Below are 17619 nucleotides of genomic sequence, written 5' to 3' on the forward strand. Positions count from 1 at the left end.
TAACTCTGGTCACATGGAATTTCAATGGGTTGGGCTCCATTATCAAGTGGCGGCTGGTGCTCCAGTATCTGAATAGGTACTCACCCGATATTTCCCTGCTTACAGAAAAACATCTCATGGGTACAGAATGCAGTTTCTTTCGAAGTTCGAATTACTCGACCGCCTTCCACGCAGGAATTTCTAGTGGGGCAAGAGGGACGTTAATTCTCATACATAAAAGGGTCCCATTCCAACTGAGAGGGCTCTACACGGACCAAATGGGGAGATTTGTGGTTATAACCGGGAACATCGGAAGGGAGTTGTGGGGGACAGTGACAGTGTTCACCCTCTTCAATCCTCCCTGCTTACCCTTGAACTCCTTAATGACCTCCAAGAAGGGATGCTGGGGAAACACGCAGACAACTGGGTGCTGGGGGGCGATTTTAATGAGGTGATGGACGTGGTTCATGACAGAACGCACAGGGGCAATAGGAACCCCAATGGCAAGACAAAACTCAACTGCTTCGCAACGGCACTTTGGTGGGTGGATGCATGGCAGACTTTACACCCCACAGACCCTGGTTTCTCCTTCTTCTCTAGTGCACACAAGTCTCTTTCCCGTATAGATTACTTTTTCATTCCGCAGGACATGACACACAGGCTGGAGACAGCTACATTCTTAGCCAGGGGTATCTCGGACCACTCACCTTTGATTATGGCCTTAAAGCAGCCCCGAAATAAGTGCAGACCTGCCTGAAGGCTCAACACTTATTACCTGGGGATCCCTGAGATGGCAGAGGGACTCACCCAAAAAACATCAGAATACTTCTCCCTGAATGAAGGCTCAGTAGACGGCCTGATAATACTGTGTTAGGAGTACAAAGCAGTGCTCTGGGGGGAGTCTCTTTCTCTGGTGTTGGCCCACCGCCGGCAACAGGTCCAGGAAATTGAAAAGAGGGAGGAGGCTACGGCAAGAGCGGAGGAGAAACACCAGACTCTAGGGAAGCAATGATAACAGCCCAGGTGGCTTTAAAGAAACAATCGCTAGACAGCGCCAGGACTGGCCACTGGACTGTGCACAGTTAAATATATGAGATGGGGGACAAAGCTGGGAAAACCCTTGCCTGGCTGGAAGGAAGGGATAGGAACAAAGGTCATGTAAGAGCCATACGGAGGACGGGGTGGGGGGGGGGGGGATCTGCTCCTTAAAGATGATGAGATAGCAGAGACATTTGCCACCTATTACGAAAATCTGTACTCCCCCCACCGGCCACCCCTGGAAGCCAGGCAGAACGGCAAAGGCCACGCTTCCCAAGCTCTCAGAGGCCCAAATTGGTAAACTAGAGGCCGAGGTCACAGAGGAGGAAGTCACAGCAGCCCTATCCCAACTTGAAGCCGGGAAAACTCTGGGACCAAACGGCATCCCAAATCGGAAGGAAGACTCCCTTAGGATCTAAGACAAGCAACCATTGTGGTGATCCCAAAGCCATAGAAGCAGCCGGACCTCTGTGGCTCCTATAGGCCGGTCTCCCTCATAAATGGGGAGGCCAAGGTTCTTGCCCGGATTCTGGCAAATAGAATGGTGGGAGTTATTCACTCCTTGGTGCACCCGGACCAGTGCAGGTTTATGCCATCCAGGTCCACCAGGATGAATTTGCAAAGAATACACTTTGCGATCGACCAAACGGCCGCGATAAAGGCCCCATTTGCCCTCCTAGCAGTAGACTTTGAAAAAGCCTTTGACTCAGTGGGATGGGTGGCCTTGTGGGAGATCATGGGTCGCATGGGATTTGGGGATAATTATATGTCCTGGGTCAAATTGCTGTATGATCCCCCTATGGCAGTGGGACGGGTGAGTGGGGTCTCCTCTAGGTCTTTCACATTGGGAAGGGGAACCAGACAGGGATGCCCCTTCTGCCCTCTACTATTTACATTGGCCATAGAACCGCTGGTGATTGGACTTAGGATGTCCAGGGAATGGTCAGGTTTTGAGTGGCCCTGGGGTGGGGAGGACCGTGTTTCTCTACGCAGATGACTTACTCATTTATCTGCGTAACCCCCAAAATTCATGCCGACAGTAACTACAATCCTCACAGAGTATCAACAGATCTGCGGGCTTAAGGTGAACAAGCAGAAGACTATCTTTTTCCCCCTCCGGGTGGGGGTTGATGCGATCCCGCAACACTGTCCCTACTTGGTCGCCATTCAGAGCTTTGTCTACCTGGGAATTCACGTCGGCCCTAACCCTGACAAATTTCTCAAGCTTAACTTACACCCGGTGTTGAACAGGTTCAAAGTTGATGTTACACACTGGCAATACACTGGCAATCCCGCCCACTAAACCTGATGGGTAGAGTGGGCCTTTTTAAAATGCTCACTCTTCCAAAATTCCTGTACGTCCTGCAAAACCTACCGATTCACGTGCTTGACTCAACCTTCACATGCATAGACACTACCCTCTGCAAATTGTTATGGGGTAGGAAACAGCCCCAAATAGCCCTCAAAACCCTTCAGTGTTCTGTATGGGAAGGGGTAATAGGTTTACCCTGCCTCCGGGCATATTACTGGGCCGTGCTGTTGGGGGTGATAAATGACCGAAGCTTCCACATATTGGGGGAGAGGTCAGGAGCATGGGTGGATAGTTCCCCCCCCCCCCTTAGGGTCTTGGATGGACCGGACAGTGTGATGGCCAGTGCACCTGGGATGGTACGTCAAGTCCGAACAGTCTGGGTAGAAGCTCTCCAGCAGATCAGATGGGGGCGGAAGGCCGACACTGGATCAACCCCTATGGTACAACGGCTACATCCTAGAAGTTCTAACAATGGGTCACTTCACCAGATGGGAGGTCCAAGGGATAAAGAACATAGCCGATGAAGAGGAGCGACTATTGCCATTCAGAGAAATCCAGGAGAAATTTGCTCTGTCCTCTGGGGACGCGTACAGACACCTACAACTCACACATGTTCTCACGACCCAATTCCCTACTATGGCAGACATCCCGAAGTGCACCCCCCTAGAAGCAAATGTCCTCCCAGGCAGGATTACGACGAAACCCACATCAACACTTTACCAGGTGATTACGGCCTTCGGGGCCCGCATACTATCTCGACTCCGGGAGAGGTGGGAAGGGGTGGTGGGCACATTAGAATCGAAATAATGGGTGGAAGCATTAATGTTTCCACGGGAAATCAGCATAGATGCCAAACTTCGCCTGATACAATACAAGATATTACACCAGGCCTACAACTCTCGCACCACAATGAAGAAATGGGGGGTAATAGAAGATGGGGACTGCCTGAGCTGTCACAGGACGGAGGCGACCTTTATCCATATGATCTGGGAATGTGAGGTCATACAAGATTTCTGGTACAAATGTATAGAGGAGATTAAAGGGGTCTGGGCTCTCCGGTTCCGCAAGACCCCAAAATAACCTTTCTGGGGTGAGGTGGACTATAATAAATAAGAGAACATTTTCCTCTTGGTGGCACTAGGACTACTTAAGAGACTCAATGCCGCCACGTGGGGAGCTACAGAAGGACTACGCGTAAACCGATGGATTAATGAAATGGACCGTTGTGCGTCCCTCAAGAGGCGCATCTATAATGTATGGGGTTGTCCGGGGAAGTTCATGAAGGTCTGGGGGAAGTGGGCGGGACCTATGTAATAGACTACACCCTAAGTTCTGGGCTGGAAGGGAGCAGATGAGGCTGGGGCCAAAAACTTTGTGAACCTCTCGGCTCTCAGTTCTCCCAATGGTACCACATACGTCTCTCTGCCACTCTACATATGTAACGAAACAAATTTCGTATCGCGACCTGTTTTGTTTGATTGTTTGTATGTTTGACTTGTGTTTCCTATTGAATTCTATAAAGTCTTGTATGCATATCCTGTACCGTAAAGAAACCAATAAACAGAGTAATTAAGTTATGCCATATCAGCAATGCAGTAAGTAATTCTAAAACACTGAGCGTCACCCTGAGAAACCATTTGATACAGCATTTCATTAGCCAGCTCAATATCTGCAACCGTCTACCTTATCCTTATATGTTTGCCTTTAATGTTTACTGTTGCTAGAGGTGATAACGTATTTCTGACTTAGCCCACTCGATGTACTAGTGTAAGGGACAAAACTGCTTGGTCACTAAGATTATAGAAATCTGCCTCAAACTTGGTCTTTCTTGCACTTATACTTTCAGTTACGAAAATGGCGTCTAAACAAGATGACCCTCTACCTTGCCAGGTCCTGAGGTTTAAAAGCTCAGTGCTATCAGTTGATGATAATGGATGCATACTTAAGTAATTCAGAGCTTCCGACCATTTTTCCCCTTCTCTAAGAGGGTATTCTGCTTTCTAGTGCATGAATTAACCTTTGCACTTATACTGTCATCCCCAAACGCCTTAATATCAATGTCTTCCATCGAAAGACAATGCGCATTAAAATCTGTCAGGATTGCTGCCTTCTCGCCCAACTCCTCTTCCGAGAACCAATGCGCCAATGTCTGGACCACCCCATCCAATAAATCATTAGTGGAATTACCATCTGTAGGGTCATATAGGGTCATAACCAACATCTTCGACTTGGCAGTAGGATAGTTACTAATAAAAACTCCCATCAGATTGTTCTTATTAGTGTCACATTTATACAATGCAGCCCCATAATTAGTTATTGTCCCTATACAAAGTACCCCAAATGGTTGTCCTTCTTTCCCTTTAAATGCTTGTTGTGTTATCAGCGTATAACCATCTATCAGCAGATTCCCCACAGCCCATGTTTCTTGTAGTGTGAATACATCCACAGAATTTAACAGACTCCTGCCCTCTGGGTTTGACATAAATGAGTGGACACCCCTTGTTTTCCATGTCATTAACTTGGTTTCACCACTTGAGCTGCTTGGACAATAATTTACAATCTGTATATATCTCGCTTGCGTACTGTGGGTGTAGTCTGCGCAGTTGTCTTGTGTATCATATTGGGTATAGCTTTTCCATGGCAGAGGCAAAGGCATCCTATATGTTTGTAGATTGACCTGCAGCTGGGTCGAAACCCAGCTGCAGGAACTGCTCAAAATATACAATCACATGTTGAACAATAATCTGTGAAACAAACGTCGCAATGACCCAGTTACTACAGCTTCCCAACTCAGGTAAGTCCACCTTCTTAATATCACCTGAGGTTATTATTTTCAGATCTGGTGTCACATGTATCAATTGCAAAAGGTTTGAACGATTTATGAAAGGACTGCTACTAGAAGTTGCACTTTCCGTGAAGAATATGGCATTTTATGGTAGCCAGGTGTTTTGTTGTGAATAAAAAGTCTCCATTTTCCTATACCAACTATCAATAGGCAGGCTTGTCATTGTTGTTCTTCATGTGAATATGCCACTTTTGATGTATTTCCAGCCACAGTTTGGAGTTTATGAACCGGACCCTTAGCTGCCTCATTTGCTATAGCTATTGATGATGTGTCTGTCAATTTTATCTACTTCCGATTAATGTTTTTATCAGCTTGTAAATAATGACATTTCCCATTATTCACTATAGCAGTCTGCAATTCTGGATCTGCCTCTTGTGGCCTGAGCCATTTGCCCAGACTATGCTTGGCCGTTGCTTGCTGTAATACCAATTTATTTCCTTTATTCACACTTGTTTGTGATAGTATATAGCAGTCCTTTCTTTCAATGTGTGCGAGTATGGGGTCTTTACTCGTTGCCAAAGCCTGGATGACCCGCCTTGCATTTTTTATTCACTGTCTCTGGGCCTCCACCCTTCTGTCTTACTCGTAGTGGCATCTTCTTCTTTTGTATTCTGTATTTAGGTTTAACTTTATTGATGGCACATTTTTTAACGCCTCTAGATTCTCGCGTTTCTTCATTAAGGCTCTTATTTTTATTAGGTGAACTCAGCAGTGTGCCAAAATCCGACAGCAAGGTCAGATCACACCCCTGCGACCCTTTACTATTCAGTACAGGAGCAAACATCCCCTGGCTATTTGCTAGTATAATATCCACAACCATTGTCAATATAAATTTCATATCCCGCTGTGCATGAGTGTGGTACTGTGATAAAAATGGAGCAGATTTGGTAACAAAGACACCGGCTGGCTCAGGCTCTGTTAATACTAGGCAGAAAGACCATATGAAGGGTTAATTGATGATATCTAATGGAAGGGAGTAATTGACAGGTCACTGGGCCAATCACAGAGAAGATTGGAGGGAGATGAAGTTTGATGACAACAATTGTCCCTTCTTTGTTTTTGTTTTGGTTGCCAGGAGACCGAGGAGGAGCTTTTGAAGGAGGACGGTTGGAACTGGGCGTATTGAGACAGCTGAACATAAGAGGGAAGTTGTGCCGTTGCACCGAGTTAATCAGAAGTTAAAGAAACTAATAATACATGCGATAGTTAGAAATCGCTATTGAGCTTGTCCCATGTGAGGCCGAGAGAAAGCGGAAAAGGGGAGAGTCAGCGTACGACAGAACAGCTGATCTGCCGAAGGGAGTAGCTGCGGCGGAGCTCGTAACAACGGAGACCGCACCGAGCCGAGCAGCTGATGACTCGCTGAGCCTCCCGAGGATAGAAGTTTGTGGTCAGCGGGGAACGCCAAGACGAACAGCTGATCGTGTGTCACGGCTAAGAAGAGGACGCGACCGTGATTGATTCCCCGAAGTTGCCAGGAGGTGAGAGAGAGAAAGTCGTTACAGGCTGACAGAGTGGACAGAAGGCGACCCTCGGAAATGGTGTAAACCAACGTGGATGAATGCGAGGGAGCAAGCAGGGGAGTGACCCCGCAGGATCGATTGGAAGACCCATTGACGTGACCCAGCTGATTAGCGGTAAGCTAATACTATGAAAGAAAGAGCACCGCTCTGATACGAATTGAACGGCTGCCGGACAAAACATATGTAGACGATTTCTGATGTTGAAAGTGGGCACCGTTGCGCTACGCATTATTCAACGCTGACATGTTACGAGTTATGTAGGAAATGCTATTACGATATTAACTGGGTGCAAAGCGCCGAGACGCATGTTGAGAAATATGGAATTCAGACTATTAGAAGAGTGAAGAGAATAAAGAGGGAGACAAGTCCTAAAGCAAAGGAGAAAAGACCCAAACGATATTGTAGACGTCAAAGAAAGGAAGACACGAAGTCAAACAAAGACTTACCTGAAATATTCTGTCCCGCTTGGCCAAAAAGAACTCTGTCCTCTCCAGAAGATATCGGGAGACCACCTGTATCCTTTTATTTGGTTATCTGAAAGAAAACATAAAAAACAAATATTAGAAGAGTTATACGTTGATAATAAAACTTACCTTGGGAATAAGAATATACATTCTCCGTTTAACTGTGTTTATTTACCAATATTGTGTACAAACCTCACAATTTGGTGTCAGAAGTGGGATATAAAGCCGAACACCATGGAAGAACTCATTAAAACGCTAAGTGAGGGGCAACAATTACTTCAACAGGCGGTACAGTTACAGAACCAACAAGCCCAAGCAGATAGGCAAGCATTTCAACAGGCCATACAACTACAACAAGCTCAATTAATGGAGGCGACCACCGTACGACGACATTCCCAGGTTCCAGCATCAGTCTTACAAAAGTACGCAGTAGGAGAGGACCCAGCTCACTTCTTTGTGAACTTCGAGAGAGTGGCTAGGAACGCTCAATGGCCAAACGATAGCTGGTGTCACTACATAGCACCCCTCATGACAGGTGAGATGCAGAGTGCTTACCAAGCAGCCAATCCAACCGGGGAAACCCCGTATGCAGATATGAAACGAGTAGTACTGGAACGTTTGGGACATGATGAAGAGGCATATAGGATAAAATTTAGAGAAGTCAAGCTACAAGCCGAAGAAACACCGAGGCAGCTCTTTTATAGAGTCAAAGAGTTAGGAGAGAAATGGTTGCAGTCTAACACCAGTACCACTCATGAGATGTCAGAGAAAATTGTTATGGAGCAGTTTGTGGAAGCCTTACCTTTACCAATGCAACGCTGGGTGCGCCAACATCACCGACCCAGCCTGGTTGAAGCTGTTAACATCGCTTCAGCCTATCAAAAGGCTGGACAAAGCAGATCCATGACATATGCGATAAACAACAAACCAACCCCCACACCCAGTTGGAATAACCATTCTCTCAGAACAACTACTGTGACAAGATGGCCGAACTCGATGTTACGTAAGCCGGAGTGGGAGGCTCCAAAAGGGAGACCAACGAGTGAGAGCCCTGTAGGCATCAGGCCCGCTAGTATGGTACCAAAAGGCATACAATGTTTTGAATGTGGTGAGTGGGGACACCTAGCAAGAATGTGTCCCAAAAGAGTTAAGGCTGAACCTATGGACGTGGGAAACATGGAGGTTCCCAGAGAAGGAGAATATCAAGAAGGAACGACAATCCCTAAAACCTCGTATTCGTATATTTGCGAAGCAGAAGTTGATGGGAAACCTACAAGAGCTATGGTGGATACCGGCAGTTTGCAAACGGTTGTAAGTACAGAACTTGTGGGGAATACTGGGAACCCGAATACCTTAATTCCCATACGTTGTGTCCATGGAGATGTCAAACCTTACCCGACCAAAGAGATTAGGTTAAAAGTAGCCGGGGAACAGATGGAGGTGAGGGCAGCCCTAATGCCAGTATTACCAGAGCCTCTACTTATTGGTTCCGATGTTCCCAATTTTTCACGGATCATAAAGTCGATAGAAGAAAATTGGTTAAGAAGTGCCCCGTTCGCCCATGAGACCATTGCAGAGCCGCTAAATAAAGAAAGGAAAGTGAAGTCGGAGTTAAGAAAGTTAAAGAAAGTTTGGGCCGAAAAAAATGTTTGTCCCATTGCAGTGGACTGGAAAATTGATGAAGCGGGAGATACTTTCAGAATGGCACAAGAAATAGATCCATTATTAGGAAATGCTAGGGCTGCAGTTAACTCAGGGGTATCGGGAAATGGTCCCTCTTTTGTTAAAGAAAAAGGATTATACTATCGAACTAGCAAGGATGCCACTGGAACTATTCTGAAACAGTTGCTAGTACTCAAGAAATATTATCAAACGGTGTTGGAAGTGGCACATCTACAAATTGGTGAAGGTCATTTAGGAACAGAGAAGACCACACAGAAAATCCTTGCCAGGTTTTATTGGCCGGGGCTTTATGCTCAGGTGGCTCGTTTCTGCCAAGCCTGTCCAGAATGCCAGAAGAAAAATAAAGCCAATGTGAGGAAAGCACCTTTACAGCCGATGCCAGTCGTGTTGGAACCTTTCCATCGGATTGGGTTAGATATTGTTGGCCCCTTAGAACCTTCATCCAGAGGTCATAAATATATCTTAGTGATTGTCGACTATGCTACCAGGTATCCGGAGGCCTTTCCTCTTAGGTCTACTAGTGCACAAAGTATATGTGATGCCTTGATACCCTTTATTAGCCGAGTGGGAATACCGAAGGAGTTTGTTACCGACAGAGGATCCAACTTTATGTCATCAGTGATGGAACAAGTGTGTACGATTCTACAAATGAAGCATTTAAAAACCGCTGTCTATCATCCTCAAACTGATGGCCTTGTAGAGAGGTACAATCAAACCATAAAACAAATGTTGCGTAAAACAGGAGAGCCAGGAGGAAAGAATTGGGACAGGTTGCTCCCATGGATACTCCTTACCTTAAGGAATACACCACAGTCGTCGACAGGGTTTTCGCCCTTTGAACTTCTGTTTGGAAGATCAGTGAGAACGCTACTCGATATTTTGAAGGAAAACTGGGAAGAGGAGCCGAGTCAAGAGATCTCACTTACTGAGTATGCATACCAACTTAAAGAGAGGGTAGAAAAGTTACAGAACATTGCCAAAGAAAATCTGTTACAAGCACAAACCAAACAAGAATACTACTATAATCGAAACACTCAATTAAGATCATTAAACAAGGGAGATAAAGTGTTGGTCTTACTCCCGACGTCTGAGAACAAGATGCTGGCAGCATGGAGAGGACCCTATGAAATTGAAGAGGTCCTAGGTCCACTAACATACAAGGTGAGACAAAATGACCGAAGATTCCCAACACAGACATATCATGTGAATCTACTAAAGAAATGGGTAGAACCTATAACGACGGTGGCAGTGATTAATACTAAGGAGACATCTTTCGAACCTTTTCCAAGGTTAAAAGAAGATCTGGGACTGGAAGCGTTAAACATAAATCAAAATATATCTGAGTTACAGAAGAAAGAACTCCTCGGGTTGGTAAGGAGATTTGCAAATACTTTTTCGTCCTTACCGGGGAGAACGAACATGGTATGTCATCGTATTATAACTCAGCCAGGAGAAGTAGTAAGAATTAGACCCTATAGAATTCCGGAGACAAAACTTCAATCTATCAATAAGGAGATCAAAGAAATGTTGGAGATGGGCGTAATAGAACCCTCTCATAGCGAGTGGTCATCCCCTGTAGTAATGGTGCCGAAGCCTGACGGAACGGTTCGTTTTTGCATGGACTTTAGGAAATTGAATGAGATTTCCAAGTTCGACGCCTACCCTATGCCACGAATCGAAGATTTACTAGACAAGCTGGGAAAAGCTAAATTTCTAACTACTATAGACTTAACAAAAGGATATTGGCAAATACCGTTGCTCGACGAGGATAAAGAAAAAACTGCTTTTGCCACACCATCGGGACTTTTCCAATTTACAGTCTTACCGTTTGGGTTGCATGGGGCACCAGCAACATTTCAAAGGCTCATGAATTCAATCCTTAGAGGACAGGAAGAATATGTAGGAGCCTACCTTGACGATATTATTGTCTTCAGTCAAACTTGGGACGATCATTTAACCCATTTGGAAAATGTACTTAGACTATTACAAGAATCTGGTCTACACATAAATCCAAAGAAAACGTTCATGGCTAATTTCTATACTAAATATTTGGGATACTTTGTAGGACAGGGGATGATTAAACCACAAGAAGACAAGCTGAAAGCCATAAAAAGCTTACAATTTCCTACAAACCTCCGACAAGTGCGAGCCTTTCTTGGTTTTATTGGGTACTATAGAAGGTTCATCCCCCATTTTTCAACAATAGCAACACCTCTGACAGATTTGTTGAAAAACTCATCTAGCAAGAAGAAGAACTGGTATACAACAGAGACAATGAATGCATTTAATAACCTAAAGAATGCTTTATCTGAAAAAGCCATTTTAAAATGTCCAGATTTCTCAGCTCCGTTCTTCCTACACACAGATGCCTCTGGAACAGGGCTTGGAGCGGTATTGTTTCAGGGGCAAGGTGAATCAGAAAAACCCATACTTTTCATAAGCAGGAAGCTCTTACCACATGAACAACATTATGCTACAATTGAAAAGGAATGTCTTGCAGTGAAATGGGCCATAGAGGCATTACGCTATTACTTATTAGGAAGAGAGTTTACTCTGGTGACTGATCATGCACCTCTTATATGGTTGGCACGTAACAAAGATACTAATCCCCGAGTACTGAGATGGTTTTTATCACTACAACCTTTTACGTTCAAAACAGTTCATCGTCCAGGAAAATTAATGGCCCAGGCAGATTTCTTATCCCGGAACAATTCCCTTACCAAACGTAAGGGACTAGAGGGGAGGGTATGTGATAAAAATGGAGCAGATTTGGTAACAAAGACACCGGCTGGCTCAGGCTCTGTTAATACTAGGCAGAAAGACCATATGAAGGGTTAATTGATGATATCTAATGGAAGGGAGTAATTGACAGGTCACTGGGCCAATCACAGAGAAGATTGAGGGAGATGAAGTTTGATGACAACAATTGTCCCTTCTTTGTTTTTGTTTTGGTTGCCAGGAGACCGAGGAGGAGCTTTTGAAGGAGGACGGTTGGAACTGGGCGTATTGAGACAGCTGAACAGAAGAGGGAAGTTGTGCCGTTGCACCGAGTTAATCAGAAGTTAAAGAAACTAATAATATATGCGATAGTTAGAAATCGCTATTGAGCTTGTCCCATGTGAGGCCGAGAGAAAGCGGAAAAGGGGAGAGTCAGCGTACGACAGAACAGCTGATCTGCCGAAGGGAGTAGCTGCGGCGGAGCTCGTAACAACGGAGACCGCACCGAGCCGAGCAGCTGATGACTCGCTGAGCCTCCCGAGGATAGAAGTTTGTGGTCAGCGGGGAACGCCAAGACGAACAGCTGATCGTGTGTCACGGCTAAGAAGAGGACGCGACCGTGATTGATTCCCCGAAGTTGCCAGGAGGTGAGAGAGAGAAAGTCGTTACAGGCTGACAGAGTGGACAGAAGGCGACCCTCGGAAATGGTGTAAACCAACGTGGATGAATGCGAGGGAGCAAGCAGGGGAGTGACCCCGCAGGATCGATTGGAAGACCCATTGACGTGACCCAGCTGATTAGCGGTAAGCTAATACTATGAAAGAAAGAGCACCGCTCTGATACGAATTGAACGGCTGCCGGACAAAACATATGTAGACGATTTCTGATGTTGAAAGTGGGCACCGTTGCGCTACGCATTATTCAACGCTGACATGTTACGAGTTATGTAGGAAATGCTATTACGATATTAACTGGGTGCAAAGCGCCGAGACGCATGTTGAGAAATATGGAATTCAGACTATTAGAAGAGTGAAGAGAATAAAGAGGGAGACAAGTCCTAAAGCAAAGGAGAAAAGACCCAAACGATATTGTAGACGTCAAAGAAAGGAAGACACGAAGTCAAACAAAGACTTACCTGAAATATTCTGTCCCGCTTGGCCAAAAAGAACTCTGTCCTCTCCAGAAGATATCGGGAGACCACCTGTATCCTTTTATTTGGTTATCTGAAAGAAAACATAAAAAACAAATATTAGAAGAGTTATACGTTGATAATAAAACTTACCTTGGGAATAAGAATATACATTCTCCGTTTAACTGTGTTTATTTACCAATATTGTGTACAAACCTCACAGGTACACATAGCAAAAATACTGTCCACTGTAGCTGTTAATGCAGAACATTTGGGAATACTCAAATCCGGGCCGTCCACTTGGGCATAACTGTTTCCCTTAGAGGTGGTTGAGGAGTCATCGGATGTAGAAGATCGCAATCTTTCTAAATCTGCTGTTACTGAAAGATTCATATTTGCAGTCCCTCTAGGAGCCATGGCGTCCTGATTTGGTAATGTGCTTGTATTTTGATGTAAATTCATACCTGAATTCAAATGGAGTTATTATTGTCTATACTGATGGATGCCGTTGGAGACACTCAAACTGCAGGATGTGCTCCTGTTGTCCCTAATACCGGGCACTGACTCGCTACTTGCTTACTGGCGTGAAAAGGCCTGTCAATTTGTCAGGTCTTGTATCCTTAGTGCAGACAGCAATTTTCGTTTTGGTTTTTAAAGTTAATCCTCTCATATAAGACGTTTCAGTTGCCGTGTAGTGTCCATTGTGCTATTTACAGAACAGAGTTTATGCGCCATGGGAGCTTTCCCTGACTTTGTCGAGCTGTCCGTCAGCATTTTCCCAGACCTGAGAACAGTCAATGCTCGTCCTGTTCTACTAAGCATTGCTGGCAGGCGCGGGAGGCGGGTTTACTTACGTTCTTCTTCCGACCCCTCACCAAACATGACATATCAGTCTTTCTCACCATTTGGTTAATTCTTATTTACATCACAGTGTCAAAAGGAAGCATGATGTGGTAAACAATTACCTTGTATTGCAAGGGCTGCACAAAGATTCTGTGGTTGTGACTCGGCCCGGCTCCACACATTGCACTCTTTTAGGCATTCTTTTTTCAACAGCAACTTGTGCCTGATAAACTCAAGACAGCTACTACGCCACACAGTCCGCCCGGACTGCCACTCTTCTCCGCTCCGCTTATCAACAGTGATTTTATTTTGCAGCTCCTCCTCCAAAGCAGTAGCGAGAAACAACAGACTGCTCATACAGAGTGACTGCCCAGACTGCCACTCTTCTCCACTCCGCCAATACTATTTCATCCCTTTTGTGAAGCACGTGACTATAATTGATTCACGCTCTAGAAACAGAAGTTATTTACATGCAACAATGGTTTCTCAGCTTGATGTCTATTATAGATCATGTGAGACCTTCCCACCCTTCCAACGAGGGGGGATGTTATACATGTTGGATGTATGATGAGAAAGCTCAACAAAGTAATCAATAGCGACAGCATAGTCCAAGGGGAATTGTGGTGTCCATTGATGTTACAAACATGCCCTCAAGTCGACGTTGGGAGAGATTCTGGATGCCATCTTGATACCAGACATTTTCAAAGCATGTGAACCTGTGAGATATTAGTCTGCAAAACCAGATTAAGAGGTAAGTAATCACTTCATCCTATTCATATTTGGACAACTACCAAAGTGCTGTATTTCTCACATGCCTTTCTCAGCACAGTATTAATTGGCAGTGCAGTGTTTCAATTGTTTCTAACCGATGTCTCTTTGACAGGGGAACTGAGGCACATTCAGAACTTAAAGCACTGGGGCTTGTACGACGTGCTGATGGAAAAGTATGAATGGTCCCTGCAGGAAGCCTCTGACCTCGCTGACTTCCTTTTGCCCATGATGGAGTTCATCCCTGAAAAGCGGGCCACGGCTGCACAGTGCCTTCAACACCCCTGGTTAAACTCATAATCATGGTGCCCCTGTGAATACTCTGAAGGATAGCGTGGCTGCCATCCAAGGAGAGAGACTGGAATGAGATTGCTTTTTACTTACAAATAAACACAAACTTTGAACAAAGCTCCAGGCACAAAGATAATGGGGCTGAACTGTGACTGATTGAGGTGGTTATGGAGATGTGAACACAGATTGCCATGTTACTGCTTGCCTATGGGCATACACAAGAACCAGCTGAAAGTGCGCGATTGGCATAATTTTATTGGGGAGTGACTAAAGTTAACCAGAAGGACCTGGGTATCAGTTTACCCTACATGACGGCATCCTAAGGATCTTAGGAAGGAGACTGATTGTTTGAATGTGCTGTGGTTAAGGTGCTGTTGGCGTCAGGTGACATTTGATTGGACACTGGTATTCGCTGGAAACATTTTTTAAACTAGATGCAAATTGAATGGAGTACAGATAATGGTTGCAGTCAGTGATGGGCAAAGAATGGGCAAAGAACGAAGGCCAGTCCCACCAAAAAAGGATTTCACGAGCCATCCCATCGATTTGAGCCAATGTGCAACCACCTGCAAACTCTTACACAGGATCTTATTTTCCATTCATGTTATGAATTATAAATGTTTTGAAAAGTATGGTTCATAAAGCATAGGCTGCAGAGTTGTCTGTGTCCAAGTACAAGTGTTGGAATTACAGCAAAAAAGTTATGAATAATTCATAACATAAGCTCCAGCCAGATCCAAGAATAGCTGATTGTTGAAAAACATTGAGGCGCATCATACAACCTGTATGCTAGCTAATCCGAAAACTGATTGAGATTAGAGACATCTGTATGCTCAAATTCTGGTTTATACAAATGAAATTCTGTGGATCTTGTATTGGACTGGCACAGTCCACTGTTTACATATAAGGCTCAAAGTAACGTCATACACCTTTAGACTTGCTCAGGAACAGGCATATAGACTGCATAAGACTGATTATTGTGAGGTAGGCCAGTTTTCTCTTAGTGTTATCTGTATATCCTATAAGACTACTTCGAAAGAGACCCAACATGTGTCACACAGACTGAATCTTAAGTAGAAGCTAAGCCGAGTACATGCTGAGACGTAAAGAGTCCAGTGTGCAATGTTCTTAAGGTTCTAGGCTGCATCACACAGACTGACTCTGAAAGGCATGTTCCATTTCATACAGACTCTTTCTGAGAGAGGCTGTGGCACTTTAGACTGAAAGACCCTTTATAGAAGGTCGGCACACCTCACGCAGACTAACTGAGCTTGATCGATATTCTTCAGGAAGACTGATCCTGCGTGATACTGGTATACACACTCGTGAGGGAGGCGCCAGTATTCAGTCTCAAGAGTGACTGGGGTGTGGGTTCTTCTTCTTGCTAACTGATTCTGAAAGAGACCAGTTTAATTCATGCAGTGTCGGCCCTGGGAGGCCTGCATCTATCAAGCAGATTTACTCTTATGCTGACTCTGTGTGTAGTATGTGTACCTCATAGATTACTGGTTACATTAAAGAGGAATACTCTGACTGCAAAGGTCCTGTACTTCAACGTTTCACACCAGATTCTATAGCGATAGTGACTGCAGATGATAAGGCACATGGGGATGCAAGGATTAGGACTCTGAGAAAGGTTTACTATCAAGAGTCACCCATGGTGTCTGTACAGGGACCACTGATGCAGGTCTTCATTTTAAAAATAATGCATCAAAGAATACCCCTTTGTGCCAGTAGTAGCAGCAATTATTGTCCTCTTACACGCTTCCCCGCTGTGCATCACTTAGGACTGCTTTTGCTGTGATGTTGCACTCTAGACCTCAGCTGGTTGTGTACCAGGATACAATATACACTGCCGCCTTGAAGAATTACATTAACACTAAAAGCCCTCTTCATATCTGCACCATGGATACCTCAATACATGATACATGAAAAATCTCAGCAGGGCCTAAAATATATACGTTAAGATGGGGAGTTGAAGTCCATTGCCCAAATGCCTTGTGTTCCTTCATGGGCAATATTGTAAACTCTGCATAGGTTTGTCCACTTCTGGGAACCCATTTGCTGATAAGGGAAAAATGCTGGAAATAAAATTAAATTTTTAGCAATTGCTTCTGTAGGAGTGTTTGCCTTTTTCAACCTAATTAGGTTTTGTATCATGGCACAGAAGTAAAGACTAAACCGCAATCCTGACATGCTATAGATGTTTCCCATGGTCCTCCCATTGCATGTAGAACATCCCACATTATTCCTAGAAGATATTCTTTCCTTTGAGCTGTATAAGTTATTCTTTAGAAATTCTATGGTTTTGTGCCCTTTAATTGCTGATGAATGTGTTAGTAGACACTATTTCCAAGATTCTGGAGTGCAATGGAAGCATTCTGTTTGTTGTAGGTTGGGGTTCCCTTTTATGGACCAACGCAATGAGGACAAAGAGGTTATAGCACATATGCTCACTTCCATAGGTCCTTCCAGTTTTACTATCGCACACCCATTCCTTTTGACAGAATTGGCGATGGTGCAGTTGTCGTTTTAGCAGCTAGGGGCCTAAGAATGAATGTCTCCGGCAACTTCCGGGCTCAGCTTCTCTTTCCTCACTGCTATGCTCTGGCCAAGCAGAGAGGGCGTGCACGATTATCCAGTGGAGACTTTTGTATCTGGTTACCTTAGCTTTTTTTTAGGAACCCTAGTTTAGCTTCCTGTCATGTTCACCTGCATCACCCTTACTAGCCCATGTAGGCCACAAAAGAACAGTTTACAATTTGCCAGAACTGTGTCATGAAGCATGCCCTGTGGTTTGTTTTCAAGCTCATAAATCGCCACCCTGATCTAACTAAGCTTTGATTTCTTCTGCTTTCCTGTAGCTCGTCTATGAGATAAGTGTTCGAACTGGCATGGTAAACCTCTCAGCCAGGAAATGAAATACAGTGTTTCAATATATGGTATTGAAAAACAGGCCTATTGCAAAAATCAATTTTTCAGGCAATTTTTTTTTAAGGAGTTAACAGGTAAGTAAAATGTAACTT

The 17619-nt window shown here is 44.6% G+C and overlaps 1 protein-coding gene across 2 annotated transcripts in view; it reads left to right on the forward strand.

The window, feature by feature from the left end:
• SRPK3 (SRSF protein kinase 3) overlaps positions 1-16703 on the forward strand; it is a 1021015-nt gene extending 1004312 nt beyond the window's left edge. Inside the window, exon 16 of one of the 2 annotated variants that reach the window (XM_069645381.1) lies at positions 14418-16703. In XM_069645381.1, the coding sequence (XP_069501482.1) occupies positions 14418-14602 (185 nt within the window). In that variant the 3' untranslated portion in view covers positions 14603-16703. The remainder of the gene's footprint in view (positions 1-14417) is intronic. The other variant, XM_069645382.1, reaches the window with a different exon arrangement.
• The last annotated feature ends 916 nt before the right edge of the window (positions 16704-17619 follow it).

This window comes from Ambystoma mexicanum, chromosome 2p (assembly GCF_040938575.1).
Source record: "Ambystoma mexicanum isolate Mex_15411 chromosome 2p, UKY_AmexF1_1, whole genome shotgun sequence".
NCBI classification, from domain to species: domain Eukaryota; kingdom Metazoa; phylum Chordata; class Amphibia; order Caudata; family Ambystomatidae; genus Ambystoma; species Ambystoma mexicanum.